The 16,995-nt window shown below is 46.6% G+C and overlaps 4 protein-coding genes across 4 annotated transcripts; 1 reads left to right on the top strand and 3 right to left on the bottom strand.

Annotated features, from left to right (window-relative positions):
• Positions 1–2,080: 2,080 nt before the first annotated feature.
• On the bottom strand, positions 2,081–4,322 carry cldnk (claudin k). The gene is made up of 2 exons (XM_080008930.1): positions 4,066–4,322; positions 2,081–3,112 (listed from the first exon to the last, which is right to left on the bottom strand). The coding sequence occupies exon 2, from the start codon at positions 2,915–2,917 to the stop codon at positions 2,270–2,272; it is 648 nt and encodes a 215-aa protein (XP_079865056.1). The 5' UTR covers positions 2,918–3,112; positions 4,066–4,322; the 3' UTR covers positions 2,081–2,269.
• A 608-nt stretch (positions 4,323–4,930) lies between these two features.
• btr02 (bloodthirsty-related gene family, member 2) lies at positions 4,931–6,765 on the bottom strand (the record flags this gene model as incomplete). Its single annotated transcript, XM_080010033.1, has 6 exons — positions 4,931–5,475; positions 5,573–5,599; positions 5,670–5,817; positions 5,932–6,183; positions 6,312–6,389; positions 6,496–6,765. 6 exons carry the CDS (start codon positions 6,763–6,765, stop codon positions 4,931–4,933), a joined length of 1,320 nt encoding a protein of 439 aa, XP_079866159.1.
• A 2,186-nt stretch (positions 6,766–8,951) lies between these two features.
• Positions 8,952–10,204, bottom strand: LOC307237320 (GTPase IMAP family member 7; the record flags this gene model as incomplete). The annotated part of the gene is made up of 2 exons (XM_080010032.1): positions 8,952–9,976; positions 10,186–10,204. 2 exons carry the CDS (start codon positions 10,202–10,204, stop codon positions 8,952–8,954), a joined length of 1,044 nt encoding a protein of 347 aa, XP_079866158.1.
• A 1,754-nt stretch (positions 10,205–11,958) lies between these two features.
• Positions 11,959–16,616, top strand: rsad1 (radical S-adenosyl methionine domain containing 1). Its single transcript, XM_080009264.1, has 9 exons — positions 11,959–12,316; positions 12,410–12,546; positions 13,266–13,470; positions 14,001–14,366; positions 14,808–14,871; positions 15,054–15,201; positions 15,763–15,817; positions 16,079–16,182; positions 16,311–16,616. The coding sequence occupies exons 1-9, from the start codon at positions 12,152–12,154 to the stop codon at positions 16,426–16,428; spliced, it is 1,362 nt and encodes a 453-aa protein (XP_079865390.1). The 5' UTR covers positions 11,959–12,151; the 3' UTR covers positions 16,429–16,616.
• The last annotated feature ends 379 nt before the right edge of the window (positions 16,617–16,995 follow it).

Raw genomic sequence — 16,995 nt, 5'->3', positions numbered from 1 at the left:
GGCTGTCCGCTTCCTATTTCCGGCGTGGCGGCAGCCGCCCCACTGCGCCCCCTGGCGGAGCGCACGGCGTCCGACGCGGCGTCGTCGCTGTCGTTGTCGAATGACGCCCGCGACTGTGACGCCGATCGCGGGCCCGTGGGAAGCGGCTCTTAACCGGTTTGAAGTCCCCCCCCCCCCCCCCCGCCCGCTCCTCCCCCACATTTGTCATTTAATTTCACTTAAAATCAATACGTTGCAATAGTATAAATCTATATTCGAGAAAGCCTGAAGATGAATGGTTTGACTTCATTTAATGGCCTTAAGGCACTGCAGTCTCACCGAGCGTCGCTTCACTTCGTGACAGTAATCGAAATTAGGATTTTCTTTTCTCCGTATTTCCCAATTTGATTTGAATCGGAATTTTTTTTTCTTCTGACAATTAAGGTTCTAATGTTATGTCCGAAGAAACGTGCGCATACGTGCATGCATTGCTGCAAACCAACAGCAATAGACAATAACATGTCAACACTGCGTCCCGCTGTTCATTTCCAGATGTTTATTTTGCATTCCGGAAAGAGTCAAGGTAATGACGGATCATGGATTGGTTTATGTGACAGTGGTGTTGTTTTCTCACCTCCAAAATGTGACATCCGTATCGGGTCGGGTCAAAGTGAAACACAGTGTGCGGCTGTAGGCCTTCATCAATAAATCAGAATCAGAATCAGAATCAGAAATAGATTTATACCTTCACCAGCACTTGATGAGTCACTCTTATAGTATCACAATATCCAGTTCACAGCCTGAATTCAAAGCGAGTTCACAATTCTGTCCGTACAAGACAAGTAGTGCTTCTTGCATAAAGCAGATTCCTCCTCTCTTACAGTTGCACAAACCCCCTTACTTGAATTCATAGTATTACTCTGCTGGCAGCCTTGGCACAGACCTACTTAGGTCATATATGAGTCACTACCTGGCACACGTAACACTGGGCTCCATTGTTACTGTGGTGCTATAACTCTCTGTAAAGTGGCATTGTGTTGCCCTGTCCTCGGCTGTCACGGACAGACGGCGAGAAACAGGACGGAGCCAAGTATGCGCTCACCATTAAGCGTCGATTCCCTGTTTCCCCGCAAATACAGTTGAGAGTTGTACAGTAACAGAAGTGGCTATGGAAGTGTGAATTAACAAATGATTTGATAGCTCATAATTTCAGTCTTCGGCATTACACATACTGCATTTTATACACCCCACAGGCAAACACAACCACTTTTACAACTGTCTTTGGTTTTCTAATGGTTCAATTGCGTGCTGAATCAGCATGTTTTTAAATGAGGCTTTCTCTGTTGGTTATTTGGTCTTACTCTCCGTGGTAAATCGAGGAGCTCAGTGGACCTCGGACGCGCCACCATATTGAGGGGGAAGTTAGGCCCCCCCGGAGACCCCCGACCCCCCCAGCTCGGGAAGGTTTTCGGGACCTCCCCGGGAGAAGCTGGAAAGGCAGAGCTGGGCTGCTCTGCTGGTCCCTGTGCCCCTGGGGGCCTGATCTGGTCGAGCGGTTTGAGAAGCATGCATGGTTCATGAACGGCTGAATCAGCTGTTTTTTTAAGATGGAAACGATGTATTGATTTTCCTCTTTTATGAAACCATGGTTTTGAAAGTGTATCAAAGATAACTTGTACAGACTTGTGCACATTTTGTTTGATTACTTCATTCAAGAGAATATTGGAATTTGGTGAAATACACCACACACACACCAAGACACACACGCACACACACACACACACACACACACACACTCTTCTCCACGGTATGGCGCCACACTCAAACGTACACATCAGCCTTGCTTCTATTGTTCTTCTTTCTCATCGGCACAACTCAGTAGTGTTCTCATAAGCAAACAAACAAAGGCCTCCGCTGTTTGAGCCACATTGCTTAATAAACAAAATGTATAAAATTGTTAAACACGATTAAACTGTATATCCATATACAGTATGTCTACACAAATAAAAACACACCTCATTTTCAGTGACTTGATTTTCAAGACAGATTTCCTTTATTTTATTTTACAACGACGGACAAAGATAAATGGTTATCTAAGGACACAGGATATAAAATAAAATATCAAATTTCCCCAAATATCCTCTGTTGGCATTTCAAAATTGCAAAATCAAAATGGAGTAACTTTAAATATCCAAGCATTAAAAGAGGGAATATAAAGAGGAGGGAAGGGGTTTGTCACCGGTCGGGGCAGGATTGAGGGACAGGGGGGTACTGAGACATTTTTGGGTGTTTAGACATAGCCTTTAACCTGTGAGGCGGGCGCCCTTCGGGGGCTGCTTTCTCCGCTGCTGAAGGTGGGGGAGCCGGAGATGCCCGGGGGACTCGACCCGGCGTAGAGCAGAGAGCCCCCGATGAGCAGCAGAGCGGACGCCCCCCAGCCGATGTAGAGCGCGGGGCCCAGCTCGCGCTTGTGCGGAGCCGCCACATGCAGGTCGTAGAAATCCCTGATGATGGAGTGGGCCGTCCAGCAGATGGGCACAAGGTAGAGGAACCCCGCGATGGCGAAGATGGCGCCGGAGATGCGGGCGACGCGCGCCTTGAGGCTGTTCACACCGATGCACTTTGTGCACTTGACTCCCACGACGCCCAGGGCCAGGGCCGCTCCGCACAGCAGGATGGAGAGCACCGTGAGGCCCCTGGCAGCCTGCATGTCGCTGGGCAGGGCCAGCATGCTGTCGTACACCTTGCACTGGATCTGGCCCGTGCTCTGCACGATGCAAGTCATCCACAGGCCCTCCCAGATGATCTGAGCTGTCACAATGTTGTTCCCTATGAAGGCGGTGACGCGCCACAGCGGGATGGCGCACACCAACGCCCCCCCTACCCAGCCCATGATGGACATGATCAGACCTAGCAACTGCATACCCGTGGTCGCCATGTCAAACGCAGGTGTCTGGATTAGCCGGATTTGCCTGGTTATAGACGATCAGTCTCTCAAATATAGTCCCCAAAAAAAGATAAGTGGTAGGTTTCAAGACAGTCGTCACAGCTCTGGACCCTCTACCGCTTCCCCGCCCGTGGTGTTCTAAGCAGTTTTTGAGGGAGGCTCTCAAAGTAGACACGGGCAGGTAATCTGAAATAGAAATTTAAAAAGCAACTATCAGTAATACGGAAAAAATGTATTTTATGGCCAACACACAACGCAACAATAGTGACAAAACAATTGTGATAAAAATGGATAATCGGTTGAACACAATCCACAACAATAAGGGTTGAATCAATACAGCATCAAAAGCTCGAACGGGGCATACGTTTATCATAAATATTTGGGAACACGCTGGGAGGCCCATGGTGAGTGAATTCCGACGAGCTCCCGAGAGAATGGCTTTCTTTGACACAGCTGTGGGCGTAAAGCTACGCCTTGCCGGGGTGAGTGGATTATCTCAGGAAAACATGAGGAGGTTCTGAACACAAGCAGCTTTCATGGAGGCTGCTGGAGTGGGCCAGGAAGACCCGTCTGTTTATTACAGCTCCCAGTGTCCATCTCTGACCGCGGCTGTGAATCAAACCATCTCTTGAGCTGATTGGCATAAGCACATTGTTTGATCCCGAGGGGGGTTCCCTCACTAATATGTGGCTACACATATGTGGATTGTAAGGATCCACAAATAGGTCAATTCTCCATGTGATAAAGTACAAGGCCAGGAAAAAACATCAGGTGAGAATATAATCATTAGTTTTAATTAAGTGCATAATTGCAAGTCTGCCTATATATTTGCCGGGGAGATTGAATTGTCCGTGAGATCTTTTGTTTTTATGGCTGGGGTCTTGTCTAGATCAGCTTTGGACTAAGATGCTAGTTGAGGAAATATCCCCTAATGCTGGAGAGTGATATTAAATTAAAATATGCCATCAAAAATGGTATAAAAAAGGCTTTGATAGTTTGCTCGTCCACGACCAATATTCAAATGAATCGTCACTCTTGACCTTCAAGTGGACCATTTAGTCCTTTAGTTGTCGTTGACCCGTTTAGATGCTGACACCAATGACACCATAGTTGACACAAGCGGAATATTCAGAACTCACACTATTGTCCTTGGAGACGGTCCACAGGCCGGTGTCAGCTACGCCGTCCTTCGGGGGCCCCCGTTTCTCAGTTTCTGGGGATGGACCTGGGGAGCCGGTCGACGGTGACCCTGAGAATATTCGCTTTAGTTCCGGGGGGGGAAAAAAAAAAAAAAGGAAAGCTAGAGAGAGCAGCGGAGGACTCGGGATCTCATCAGAGGTCAGGTGATCTGGAGCGGAGAGGGACAATCGGCTTTGACACCCAGGACCGGGACTGGAGAGGGAGGCTGCCCTCCGAGATGCCAGTGGAAGTCTGCGCGGCAGTGGGCAGAGGCATGCGCTTGTGTGCACGCCTGTGTCAGTGTGTGAATGCGTGAATGTATCTGAGTGTGTCTCCCAGTGCCTGGTGTTCAAGCACAATGCCCTGCTGTTCTCCTGCGCACCACCCCTCACCCCCCCACACCCTCTCAACCTCCATCCCACCCTGCAACGCCTACATCCATCCATCCCTCCCTCCTACAAACCCTTTCTCTTTACTTTTTCATCTTCTACAGTTCTGACTTTTTCCACATTCGTTTTTCTTCATTTCTCATTCTTTTTCGTGGTAAATCTTTATTTTTTATGTTTATTTATTTATTTGTTTTTGTACCTTAGAGGTTGTTGCAGTGCGTTTGCATCTCTCTCGGCTTATGTAAGAATGCTCTTTATTTTCCCGCGGTGAAACTGTGTCTGCAGGTCAAAATGGTTTGTTATACAGATGACTACCTCAATAAATTTCACATTTGCTCGGCTGAATTAATATTAAGAGAAGATAATTGAACACAATCACAGCAGTATCTACAGAGCTGGTGCTTGTATAAAATAGGCCTCATGTCGGCGAAGGAGTTCAGATGCTGCAGCCGCTCGAGGTGATGGCGAGCGGCGCGGCGTTTTTGCCTCCGTGGAGCCGGCCGGGACTGAAGAACGGGTGGAGCCGATCGGTGAAGGTGTCCCTGAAGGTGTAGACGTGGACCCCGGTCTCCACGCCGTAGAAGGACACGCGGCCCTCCGCGTAGTCCAGGAAGACGCCCACCGTCACGGGCCTCTGCTCCACGGCCACGAGGGTGACGGGGGAGGTGTTGGCGAGGAGCTGGCCCCCGCTCCTCAGGCTCAAAGTCCAGAAGCCGTTGGCCGGACACACGGTGAACCTCCCCTTCCGGTTGATGGACTGTCTCACCACGCCCAGGCTCCACTCCACCTTCTCCCCGACCTCCACCTCCCAGTAGCACCGGCCGCCGCTGAAGCTCTCCCGGCCCAGGACGTTCGCCACTCGGTCGAACCTCTTGGGGTTGTCGGGGACCTCGTGGAGCTTGTCCGTGTGCCTCACCTGCTTCCTGTCGTCCGAGACGGAGAGCGAAGGGTGGGCCGTCTTGGGGCTCAGATTAATGACGGCTGGCGGCCAAAGAAGACAAGAGGCAGTCGGTGAGAAGTCAGGGGGGGGGGGGAAAAGTCCAAATTGCTTTCGTAGGATTATGGCAAGGGGACCTACCGGTGTATTTCTGTATTCTCTTGAGTTCTGCAAAGGAAAAAAAAAGTTATGTAAAATGTAAACAAAAGGGCTTGAAATCCGACGACGAATTACCGACCAGCTTTCGAGAGGCGATTCGTCTCCTCCCTCAACATGTCCATCATCTCTGAGAGAGCTCTCCTGGTGAGGCCGATACAAGGGTCGGTTTCCACGGTAACCCTGGACCAGTCCTTCATGTCCGCGGGAGAAACAGTGGAGGCGGAGCACTGTGAAACACGACGCGAGGAAATATCATCGCACCACAATATCAATGCCAACAACCGCGGGTGTTACCGCGGGTCGGTATTATTCCGACGAGTCCGCAGGGAAACGTTCCTCACCAACGACGCCTGCTCCTCGCCGAGGTTCTGGTCTTTGTTCGGCGCGATCCCAGGACAAGGCTGACACTGCTTCTCACACTGCAGGTCCTTGATTTCCAGCTCCAGCTCCTGCATCAGCGTCTTCACCCTCCCTTCCCCCTCGCTCTGTATCTCCTCAATGGCTGCCACGACCGCTTTGTGGCTCTTCTCCATGGAGTGGACCAGCGCAGAGAAGACCTTCTGGCTCTCGCGCACCTCTCGAAGACAGGAGTTCTGAGGCGACAACATCATCATCGTCATCAGCGCGTCATCATGGTCATCGTCATTGTCATCTAAGTGCGTTATTGTGACCCAACAACAAATGACCGAGGTCTAAATTTGGACGGGTGTTGTGAACGCACCTTTAGGAGCTGGAGAGAATATTTTAACCTCTCTATCTTCTGCAGCCTCTCCTGAATCATTTGCCCAACATCGACTACCTAAAGGAGGTAGGAAATAATGACAAACATGACATTTCATTATTACAAACAGGATCACAAGTAACCGCAAAATTTCATCCACGGTGGACGGGAAACGACAAGGTACCGTTTCCTCGACGGGCGGTTTCGGTGGTCGACTCTTCCTGTAGTTGTCGGAGACGTCTGCCAGGATTCGGTTGATGCTGAGGTCAAGCCTGGCACCAAATACTCTTCTACACTGCGGGCAGTAGTTGGGCTGATGCTTGATCCAATAATGTCCGAGGCAGGCCTTACAGAAGCTGTGTCCACACGGAACTGTGACCGGACTGATGAAGATGTCCTCACACAGAGAGCACAGGAAGTGCTTCTCGGGGAGGAGGCCAATGGTGGAGGCCATGCTCTGGAAGCACAGCGACGTTTAGAAAACCTGGCCAGTGTTAAAAGTCTGGTTGGATAATGATTGACCTGTCACGCTGGTGAAAGGTCTCTACCACCGCACTCTGCTGTGAGATAAGTTCCTTCTACAGAATTCTGTGGAGGTTACTGTACTGTAAAGGTCACTGTACATGTTGGGCATTTTCATATCTCACGCTAAAAGTTGCCATATCCGCAGAAATGCAAAAAAAATAAGCCTCGAAGGTGGAATCAACATCTTGTATGACAATAATGCCAAAGACATGAGGTGTGTATTGGCATGAGGTGTGTATTCATGAAATAATCACTCATGGTGTTACAAACTATTTTGGCTGCAAACCATGAAAGGGTAAACCTATAAACCAATAAAAATGTATTTTTCTGAAGTCATTTTCAAAATTTTGAAGTAAAATAATTGTTTTTATTATAATATTATTACATTTTATTATAATTTATTATATTATTAATAATTCATATAATGAATAATGTCATTTATAAATAAAATGTATAATGTATAATAATATAAAAAATATTTTCATTATTTGATTTGAATTATCTGAAATATAACAATAACAACAATAATAATAAATATAGCTGGAGGCAGCAATACACAGGGTCCGTTTTAGGCATGTGTTAAATTTTGTTTTTTTTAGTAATGCAGTGAATTCTAGTTGTCAAGGTCATATTGTGACCGACTGCTCGCCGCACACTGGACTGTCCAAATGGACAATCTCAATCGGAATCTGTACATTTATAGTAAATAGTATGATAATGTCATGAAGCCACTTACTGTAAATCTCGTCTCCTTAATTTTGTTTACAAATAGTGACAATATTTGGGGTCAAAGCTGTTAATATCTGCTCCTTGTATGGATGCATTTGGATGAAATATAAACAACGAGATCCTTGTGAAATACCGGTTTGAACGGCACCTCAACCGTGTTCGGAGGTTCTGCTGAAGTGTGTGTTCTCGATAGTTTTAGACAATAACAACAATAACAATAGGGTGTAAAATAGTAATAATAATAATAAGAAGAAGAAGAAGAAGGAAAGCCTAGATGTTCCGGGGGATCTGGTGCCGAGTGAAATGTCTTAATACAGATATTATGATATTTGCTATACGGTGTCAACAACAAAAACAACAACAACAAGGACACTCACTGTTTAAAGGGGGAAATAAAGGGACATGTTTGAAGGGGTTTAATTCTGAGTTTGGCACGGGCTTCGTTGCGCATGCGCGGCATTCCGAGGAACTCCCGTTTATTAGGTAAAGGTAGCGCGGAAAACAAACGCCACAATGTTCTCTCTTCCGGCGTTGAGTGACCCCCAAAAGCTCCGGTAACCCCCTTTGACAGCTCCAGGTTATTTCCTCTTATTTATATGGAGTTTGAGTCGTCGTTTTGACACGTGTTTTATCCACAATAAACCATTAATTTGGGGTCCATTCCAGAGGAGTTTGGTATGCGGTCGAACGGCGTGACGTCATCTCGGAACAAATACCATAAACAAAGCAATAATAAACCGGTTATTCGACCTCATGTACTCTAACGATTTTAATGTACTTTTTTTGGGGGGGGGGGGGGGTTTTCTTATACACCTGTAATCAAAAAAAAAAGCTGTGCCCTTCATCCCCACTCTAATTATTTAAAAGCTACGAATTAAAAGGTATAACTGTCGGGAGGTGACTTCCAAACTCACCTGTTCGCCTCGTCACCGTGTCCTGCGCGAAGCAGAAACTGTCCCCAGGGGTTGCACCGGACCGAGAGTGGGAGCAGGTGTGGTTCAGTGTATTGGGTGGAACCGCGGCGCAGGTACAGGCTCCGCCCTGCTGCGCTACCGGAGGGCAGCGCCGATGGAGGGGCGGGTGGCGCAGCAGGGCAAGCGCTCCGGCTGAACTGCAAGCCGTGGCTGTTTGACTTTCTGTCGATTGGAAGTTTGAGTCGCAGTTTTATTGCGTGTAGTTTTTGGTGAACAAAATGGCGGTGCCCAGGCCGTTAATGCCTCAGTGTCAGTGTCTCACGCGGGAATATTTCATATGGTATTGACGCAAAACGTTTCTCAAAGAACAGTTATATACAAATAGAACGTGATATGCAGCCGCCTCCTTTTCCACGTTGATTCAGCGCGATTGTTCAACAAACAAAGCAAAAAAGGGAGAACGCCCCTTGTGTCACAGACGTGCGGATGTGAAGAAGCGGTTGATGAAGATTGAGTTGAAGTTGAGTCTGGCCGAAGGGGCGACCTTGTCCTCCAGGTACTCCGTGGCCACCTGCGCCGCGCCGCCCGCCGCGCCGCCCACCGCGCCGCCTATCACCCCGTACAGAACCATGCCCCACGGCCCCTCCACCGCCCCCACCAGGGCGCCCATCACCGCCCCGGCAGTGAAGCCCGTCCCCAGCCCCCTGGCCAGGGACGTTCGGAGCCAGTCGTTGTCCATCTCCGCCTTGGCCCTGATCTCCGCCTTGACGCCGGAGTTATAGGTCTCCTTCTGGCGGCGCAGTTCCTCGCCCCGGTGCTGCTTCTCCAGCCCCTTCAGCGCCTTCTCCGTCTCTGACCGCCTCTGCTTCTTGAGCCTCCTCTCCTCCCTCTTCACGCAGGCCTCCGCCCTGTGGAAGGTTCCGCTGGAGAAGTGGCTCCCTCCCGAGGAGGCCACCATCCACTCGATCTTCTGCAGCAGCTCCCTGTCCTGGCCGCGGTTCCTCCAGTTCTTGTCGAAGACCTGGAAGCGTCCGCCAAACTTCTCCACCAGCTCCTTCAGGTGCCAGTCGGTCCTCAGCACCCTGTCGTCCAGGGTGCCCCTGTCCAGGTTCCCCTCGTAAGCCAGGAGGACGATGCAGTGGCTCAGGCAGCTCTCCCCGAAGCGTTTCATCACCAACTTGGGCGTCTTGATGTCATTGGGGGAGATCTTCTCCAGGTCAAACGCCACGAGCAGGGCGTGGGGACCGGGGACGGACAAGCACTTGGACCTTTTCAGCTCCATCTTTCTCTTGGCTTTGGATATGTCCTTGTCGTAGATGTTCGGGCCGTTGATCACGGCCACGCGCCTACCGGCCAGCTCTCCCGTCTTCTTGCTGCTTCCCGGAATGCTGACGACGTCCTCGGAGAACTCCTGCCTCCCGAGTATGGCGTTGGTCAGCAGGAACTGAGACGGTCCGCTGCTCCCCACCACCAGGATCCTCAGTTCCACTGCGGCGGCTGTGAAAGAGTGAAGCTCGGTTTCATTTGGGATGAGATAAGAAAATCCAGGCCAGGCTCAACAATTGTATATAACATATTTTCTATGTTTTTTTCACCTACCACCAAGTTTGTATGTACTTCTAAATGAACAAATTACTGTACCTGCACTTAAAGACCTTTCTTATTACGTTTATATTTTACAGGTTGCATAAAATGTGGGAACTTACCCTTCTTTCTTTTGTCCATCGGTCAGGTTTACATACAAGAATTCAGTCGTTCACTGTGTGTACTTTTTCTAAAGCTTTTGATTGGGCAACAAGGGTGTAAACATATCACTGCATTTCTCTGTCTCTGTCTCTCTCACTCTCTCTGTCTGTCCGTCCCCCTCTCTCTCTCTCTCTCTCTCTCTTTCGCTCTCTCATTCACTGTTGATTGGGTAGCTGTGTATCAGATTTGATATTAGGTGGAAAAAGCCCTGGGGGCAGAGAGCTGCGGCATAGACATCACACTGAATGACCTCTAAAATGAGTATTCATGACTGAATAAATAAGGTTCGTGACGCATTTCACACGTTGTTGCGTAAGTCCACGTGCATACGGGAGCTGTGTATAAACTGGGGGACGACATTCTTCGTTACAGATGGTAACAAAACAGTTCAGGAATGCCACATTTGCATGTGTTCGAACATTCTTCTCTTGTACGATTCATCTTAAAGGAAAAGTCACATTACAGTCCCACATGTCTCAGTGTATATTTATAAACATGTTTTGGATAATGGTAATGTAATATCTTATATTGAACCACTTTTTGCAATTGCCGCCATACATCCAGAGCGAAAGCTTGGCCTTCACTCTTGAGGGAGCAGTGAAGTGGCACAACTCACTGTTTCTAGTCTCTTACGTTACTGTGGATGAAGCCCAAAAGAGTCAAAAGAATGTTGAAAAACCTGATAAAATGCAGTTTGTGTACATTTTTTTTGGTATAACATTTATAGACCGTCTGACCATATTGTAAGCTTTATTTAAAAATGATCAACCTCTTATTTAATATGTGCAGGCACATGATCAGTAGCTCATATGAGGTTCATTTCATAATAACAGACAGACAGTATTTTGCTTGGTATCAGGGAAATCAATATCTCATTAAGCAACTTTGATCCTGTGGAAAGAGGGGACTATTTGTATTCCAAATGTAATAGGGTCTTGGTGTTCTGCCACTGCCTAAAAACAGAGGCTCATGTTTGATTCAGCCTCCAATGATCCTTCAATATAGATGGCAATAGTTGAACATCAGTAACCATTTAAATACGAATGTAAAAGTTAAATGTTGTCGATAATAGACATAATTTAATGAAATACTATTTTATTTCATATCACATGTAATACATTTGTAATGTCCTTTTGGTCATTTTACTTCATTTGCAATCATGAAAATTCTAATTACAACACTGCGTGGCCAATGTGTATAACAAACAAGGCAGAAGTGGCATTCTTTTTTTTTTTAGGTCATGCAGGCACTGTATGGATACAGGGGCTACAGTAGGCAGCTATATAATTCCTTTACATCACTTAAAGGGAAGAAGAACGTACAATCTCATTAGCAGGTATTCTTGAAAGAGCATTGAGCAAAAAAACATCATTACATATATCAACTTATTATTGTCAACTCATTATCAACTGACAAAAAATGACCTTGAAGATATTATTCATTGTTATCTATTCTCTCTATCTATTTTCTTTAATTTTCTGTTTTTGCTTGGCTTTTGCCGGTCTTTTATAAATATATTGTTATTATTCGTTATATATTTATTACTATAATTACAATTGTTATGGTCATATTTTTGTCTTTTGTTTTATTTTATTCTATTTTATTCCATTTTATTTTGTTTTGTTTTATTTGATTCTTCTGCCCAGTCGCCTGCTCCACACTCCAGTCCAGTAGGTGGCCTTCATGCACCAAACAGCTGGTTTGTCAACCGCCATCAACGCAGAAAGAGAGGTTGTTGGGGCGTCATGGAAGCTTCATTAAACAATGTTAAAACGTAAACAAAGGTGCAAAATCTGCACTAAATTAGTCGAAACGATTCGTCTCGTGTTGCGAGTCGGTGGCTGGGATTAAGGGTTAGGGAGTGACCGTCGACCGAAGCCAAAAATGAAATAGAAAGGCGCTGAATCAAGGTCGTTATACAGTCAAATGAGTGCGACAACAATGCTGAGACGCGTGTCGCTCGGGGCGGCGAAGAGCTTCGGCGTCGGCAGCGGTCGGCGCTGCTGCGCTGAGGCCGCGAGGGCAACGCGGACAGAACCGGGACCCGCGGAACCGTCGCGGCTCCTCAAACAGGCCTCCGTCTACGTGCACGTAAGTGGACGCCGAGCGAACCCGTCCTGCGAACGGGTTGTGGTCTGACGGCTCCCCCTCCCTCCCTCCCTCCCTCCGTCCGTGTCCCTGCAGTGGCCTTACTGCCTGAGGAGATGCACCTACTGCAACTTCAACAAGTACCGGTCCAGGGGCGACTCCGGGGACTCCGCGATGGCCGAGTGTCTGCAGCGGGAGACCGAGACCCTGCTCGGGCTCAGCCGGGTCGCCAGGTACGACCCCGCGCGGCTCGCCGTCTCACGGTTTTTAATGACTGTAAGAAAAACAAAGCAGCGTGGGAGCGAATATTGTTGTTTTTGAACTTCTTATGCATAGTCACAATATAGTCAAATAAAACATCATAGTAACACGCATATACAATAATAGCAAAACGAATATTACGAGTATCTATCTACAAGTCTCTATGCGTTTATTTGTATAGCACATTTCAACAACTAGGCAATTCAAAGTGCTTTACATAAAACATAAAAATCATTAAGACAAAGTGTAAGGAAACACTTTATAAAATGACATAGAATGCATGAAGTAAAAAAAAAATAGAATGCATAAAAGTTGCAGTGATCTATCAAAAAATTGACTATAAAAAAAATGATATCGCCCCATTCCCCGGAAGGAAATTTCAGCAATAATGCAATAATAAACCAAAAGAAAATAGCAACAAACCTCAGCAATTCACAAATGTACAAATAAGGTAAAAAAAAATAAAATCATGCAAAGAGTATCCGTTTATGTATGTAACAGCCAAGTAATATATTTACAAAAGTGAGGGATGCTGTATATACAACTTGAGGTAAATAAAGGCGTGGAGGTAGGCTGGGGTGAAGGTGGCAGTGCAACCTGGTTTTTCTAGATGTGTCCATGAGAACAATGCTTGCTCTGACTAGCTGTCATGTTTTCTGTTGTTGTTGTTGTTGTTGTTGTTTCTTTCCAGTATTACCTCTGTATTTTTCGGCGGCGGAACTCCGAGCTTGGCCCAGCCCTCAACCATCGCTGCAGTTTTGGAGACTATCTCCAGACACGCTCACCTCTCAGACGAGGCCGAGGTCACGATCGAGGTCAATCCCACTCCCGTTGGAATGTCCAGGCTGGAAGACTTTGTCCATGCGGGAATAAACCGCTTCTCCATCGGTGTTCAGGTGAATGATGCTACAAAACACACCCTACGCAGTTTAGACTGAGGGCAGCCGGGATGAGTGACATCTACTTTTGTGAATCCGAGAGGATTCTGAAACCGACTGATTCATGAATATACAATCACGTTTCCGACACCTTAAAAGACCATACCAGTGTAAATTGGCTTTCCTGATTCTCCCTGTCTTGAGCAAGCTTTTTTATGCATTAAAGTATGTGATAAAATGCTGTGTATGTTGACTTTTTGCTAAAATGACTATATTGCGTCCATTAGAATCTGCACTCGTAAATACACATAAAAACTTTCAAGTTCTGCATTTCATTCTCAAATTTTCCCTTGAAGTACACTACACTTTTCAGCTTTGCTTCTGTAACATTTCATTAATGTAGAGACAAATTTCTCGTACATCGTACAAAACAAAGTCATTTAGGGACCGACGACCTGGGTTATGCCATGTAAAATATGTGCTTGGTGTTGTAAATCGAGACCCGGGATGGTTTTTAAATGATGTTTGTACTGTTTTCAATCGCTCAGTCTTTGCGGGATGAGGACCTGGCCTTGCTGGGGAGGGACCACAGCTCCCAGCATGCACTGCAGACCGTGGCCGAGGCTCGGAGGCTTTGCCCCGGCAGAGTGTCGCTGGACGTCATGTTCGCTCGGCCCGGGCAGAGTCTGGAGCGGTGGGAGCGCGAGCTGGCCGAGCTGATGAGCGTGTGCGACGACCACGTGTCTCTGTACCAGCTGACCCTGGAGAGGGGGACCCATATTTTTAAACAGGCGGAGCGCGGGCAGCTGACCCTGCCAGCCGAGGAAGTCGCCGCCGCCATGTACCAGGCCGCCAGGAGGATTCTCCTCCAGCACGGCTTTGAGCAGTACGAGGTGTCGAACTTTGCCCGACGCGTGAGTCCTCAGTTCAGAAGACCGTTCTCTGACCCATAATCCAATTCCAGCTTTGATTCCGCCATAAAGAATGATTTGCAAATAACTTCGAAATGATTCTCAGCTAAACACCAATCATTAAACTCAAACTGGGGTCTGTTGCCCCTTAATGGTCTTTAAAGGAATTGCAGGGGGGCATCAAAATTGTGTGTGTGTGTGTGTGTGTGTGTGTGTGTGTGTGTGTGTGTGTGTGTGTGTGTGTGTGTGTGTGTGTGTGTGTGTGTGTGTGTGTGTGTGTGTGTGTGTGTGTGTGTGTGTGTGTGTGAACTAGAAATAAGTTTATATTCCAAAAGATAATGCAAGCAGAGGACATTTTTAGGATGTGCGATGTTATGTGTAACTTAGAAGGAATACTGTAATAACACACTTGTAATGATGATCTACATTGTGTGTTCTGTGTAGAACGCCATCAGTCATCACAACACAAACTACTGGAAAGGGAGGCAGTACCTTGGTGTGGGCCCAGGTAAAAGATTATATCAGTTCAGTGAAGTTATTTACGAGAGATATATATATATATATATGTGTGTGTGTGTGTGTGTGTGTGTGTGTGTGTGTGTGTGTGTGGGTGTGTGTGTGTGTGGCATAAACATCATGTGCGGCCCTGCCATCAGCTTTAACAAACAAAGGGTCCCTTCTCTGCAACAGGTGCCCACGGACGCTTTGTTCCCCTGGGCGAAGGGGGTGTAGTTCGGGAGGCCCGGACCCAGACCCTGGAGCCTGACGCGTGGATGCAAGAGGTCCGGCACAGGGGCCACGGAACACGGAGAAGGATCCCACTCACTCACCTTGGGCTGTGAGTTGGACTGATAGGGCTTTAATATCTGTTTATATAACATATATTACTAAGGTGTGGTTTCGCAGAAGGGGTTTAATCCACACCAGGACTAAGATAATCATACTTAGATTGATCCAGAATTTAGAAATGCCTCTCTGAGTTAGTTCTGGACTAGGAAGTCCTAGACTATAGTAATTAAGGGCTATTCATCTCCACCTCGGCACCAATACCTCTGTCTGGTCTTAGTGCTGGTCTTAGTCCAGATAATACATTTTCTCTATGACAGGCCGACCTCTATATATTTAGGCTTTTATTCATTATTGTGCTTGTCCGCCTGCTTGGTCGTCTGCCTGTCTCGTATTTACAACGTGTCGGGTCCCGCCAGTCCGGTTCATTTATGGTCATTGCTAAAAATAAAACAGCTTCGCGTAACATACGTTCAACCACCCAAAGAATCACCGAAATGCAACGTAACACAGTATGAGCTGCATAGTACCGGTTTGTATTTGAGCGGCCGGGCATTTTTTCACACCGCCTTTGGGTCGTGATGTTCTCTGATGAAGAATGTGTGTTTGGCAGCTTGGAGGAGGTGTTGGCGATGGGACTGAGGATGACTCGGGGCATTACTCACCAGGTGAGTCAGTGCAAAGAGCCACTTGTGTGCAAACAGCACAACGGGGACAAATCATCAATGCAGCAGTGTTTGGATGTAATGTGTTGCCATGGCAACCCCTCTCGGAGCGCATGAGCCTCTGCATTGGGGGCACACGGTGATGCACTCCTCTAATGATGTAATAAATAGAACTGCTGTGTTGATATTGTATCATTAATAGTCGCACAGGTGACAACTATATTCATATTCTTTCGATAAATATAAGTGAATCATTTTTTACAGCACTGGCAGCTGTTCTCCTCTGAAGCGGATCTGTACAAAGTGTTTGGGTCGTCGATGGATGTCAAAGAGCTGCTACTGAGCGGACACCTAATTCTTGATGACAGGTACTAGCATTCATAAGGGCTTGTTGGATGAAAATTTGGTGTTTTCACCAGAGAATATGGGGAAAACACGTGTTTCGTCTCGTATTCTGATCGGTCTCTGGTCGGAATCTCTCTCCTCACGACTCCAGGGGTTTACGTTGTTCTTGGGGTGGACTGGCGTTACTGGACAGTTTGCTGCCAACTCTGTTATTGGCGCTGGAAAACCAAGTCAAGTCAGAGTCAAAAGAGCCACCCTGTGACCGATGATCAGAAATGAAAGACGGTGAATGATGTAACTAATATACTACTTATTTTATATTTGTTATTTTATATTATTATATAATTTTGTTGTTGCTTATGATTAATATAATTGACACATGTATAAATATTTGTATTAAATGTTTTTTTCATGTAGAATAATATTTGTAATATAACCTTGCCCTGTTATACTTGAAACGCCAATAAACATAATTTATTTTTTACCAAAGTCAGTTCATCTTTTAACTTATGGTTTATTTCTATGGTACACCCAATATATTTGGTTTATTTATATACCTGATTGCCTTGATTCAGAAGTTGCACACCAGCCTTTTGAACATTGTACTATGTGGTTATGTCCGATGAAATACATAACAATGCATCTCTTGAGTCAGCTACTCGTTTCCCACCCGCGCTGTACTGTCTGCCAAAAAATATTCAACCTCCATCATTGTGAGGTGACACTTGGATAAGAAGAAAGTCGACAACCCACAGATAACAAAGAGATTTTTATTCATGGACCTAATACATTATGATATACAAAAATGCATACAAAAAATCACAATAGCTATGGTA

The sequence above is a fragment of the Zeus faber genome, assembly GCF_960531495.2.
Source record: "Zeus faber genome assembly, chromosome: 11".
Taxonomy (NCBI): Eukaryota; Metazoa; Chordata; class Actinopteri; order Zeiformes; family Zeidae; genus Zeus; species Zeus faber.
Note: the sequence above shows the minus strand (reverse complement) of the source record. Positions and strands in the feature narration are given on the sequence as shown.

Bases quoted from the DNA above. Each gene is read 5' to 3' on its own strand.
- rsad1 (XM_080009264.1), top strand. From the start codon at position 12,152: ATGAGTGCGACAACAATGCTGAGACGCGTGTCGCTCGGGGCGGCGAAG. The intron at 14,367-14,807 runs GTGAGTCCTCAG...TGTTCTGTGTAG, and splicing joins TGTCGAACTTTGCCCGACGC to AACGCCATCAGTCATCACAA. The intron at 15,818-16,078 runs GTGAGTCAGTGC...CATTTTTTACAG, and splicing joins CTCGGGGCATTACTCACCAG to CACTGGCAGCTGTTCTCCTC.
- cldnk (XM_080008930.1), bottom strand. From the start codon at position 2,917: ATGGCGACCACGGGTATGCAGTTGCTAGGTCTGATCATGTCCATCATG.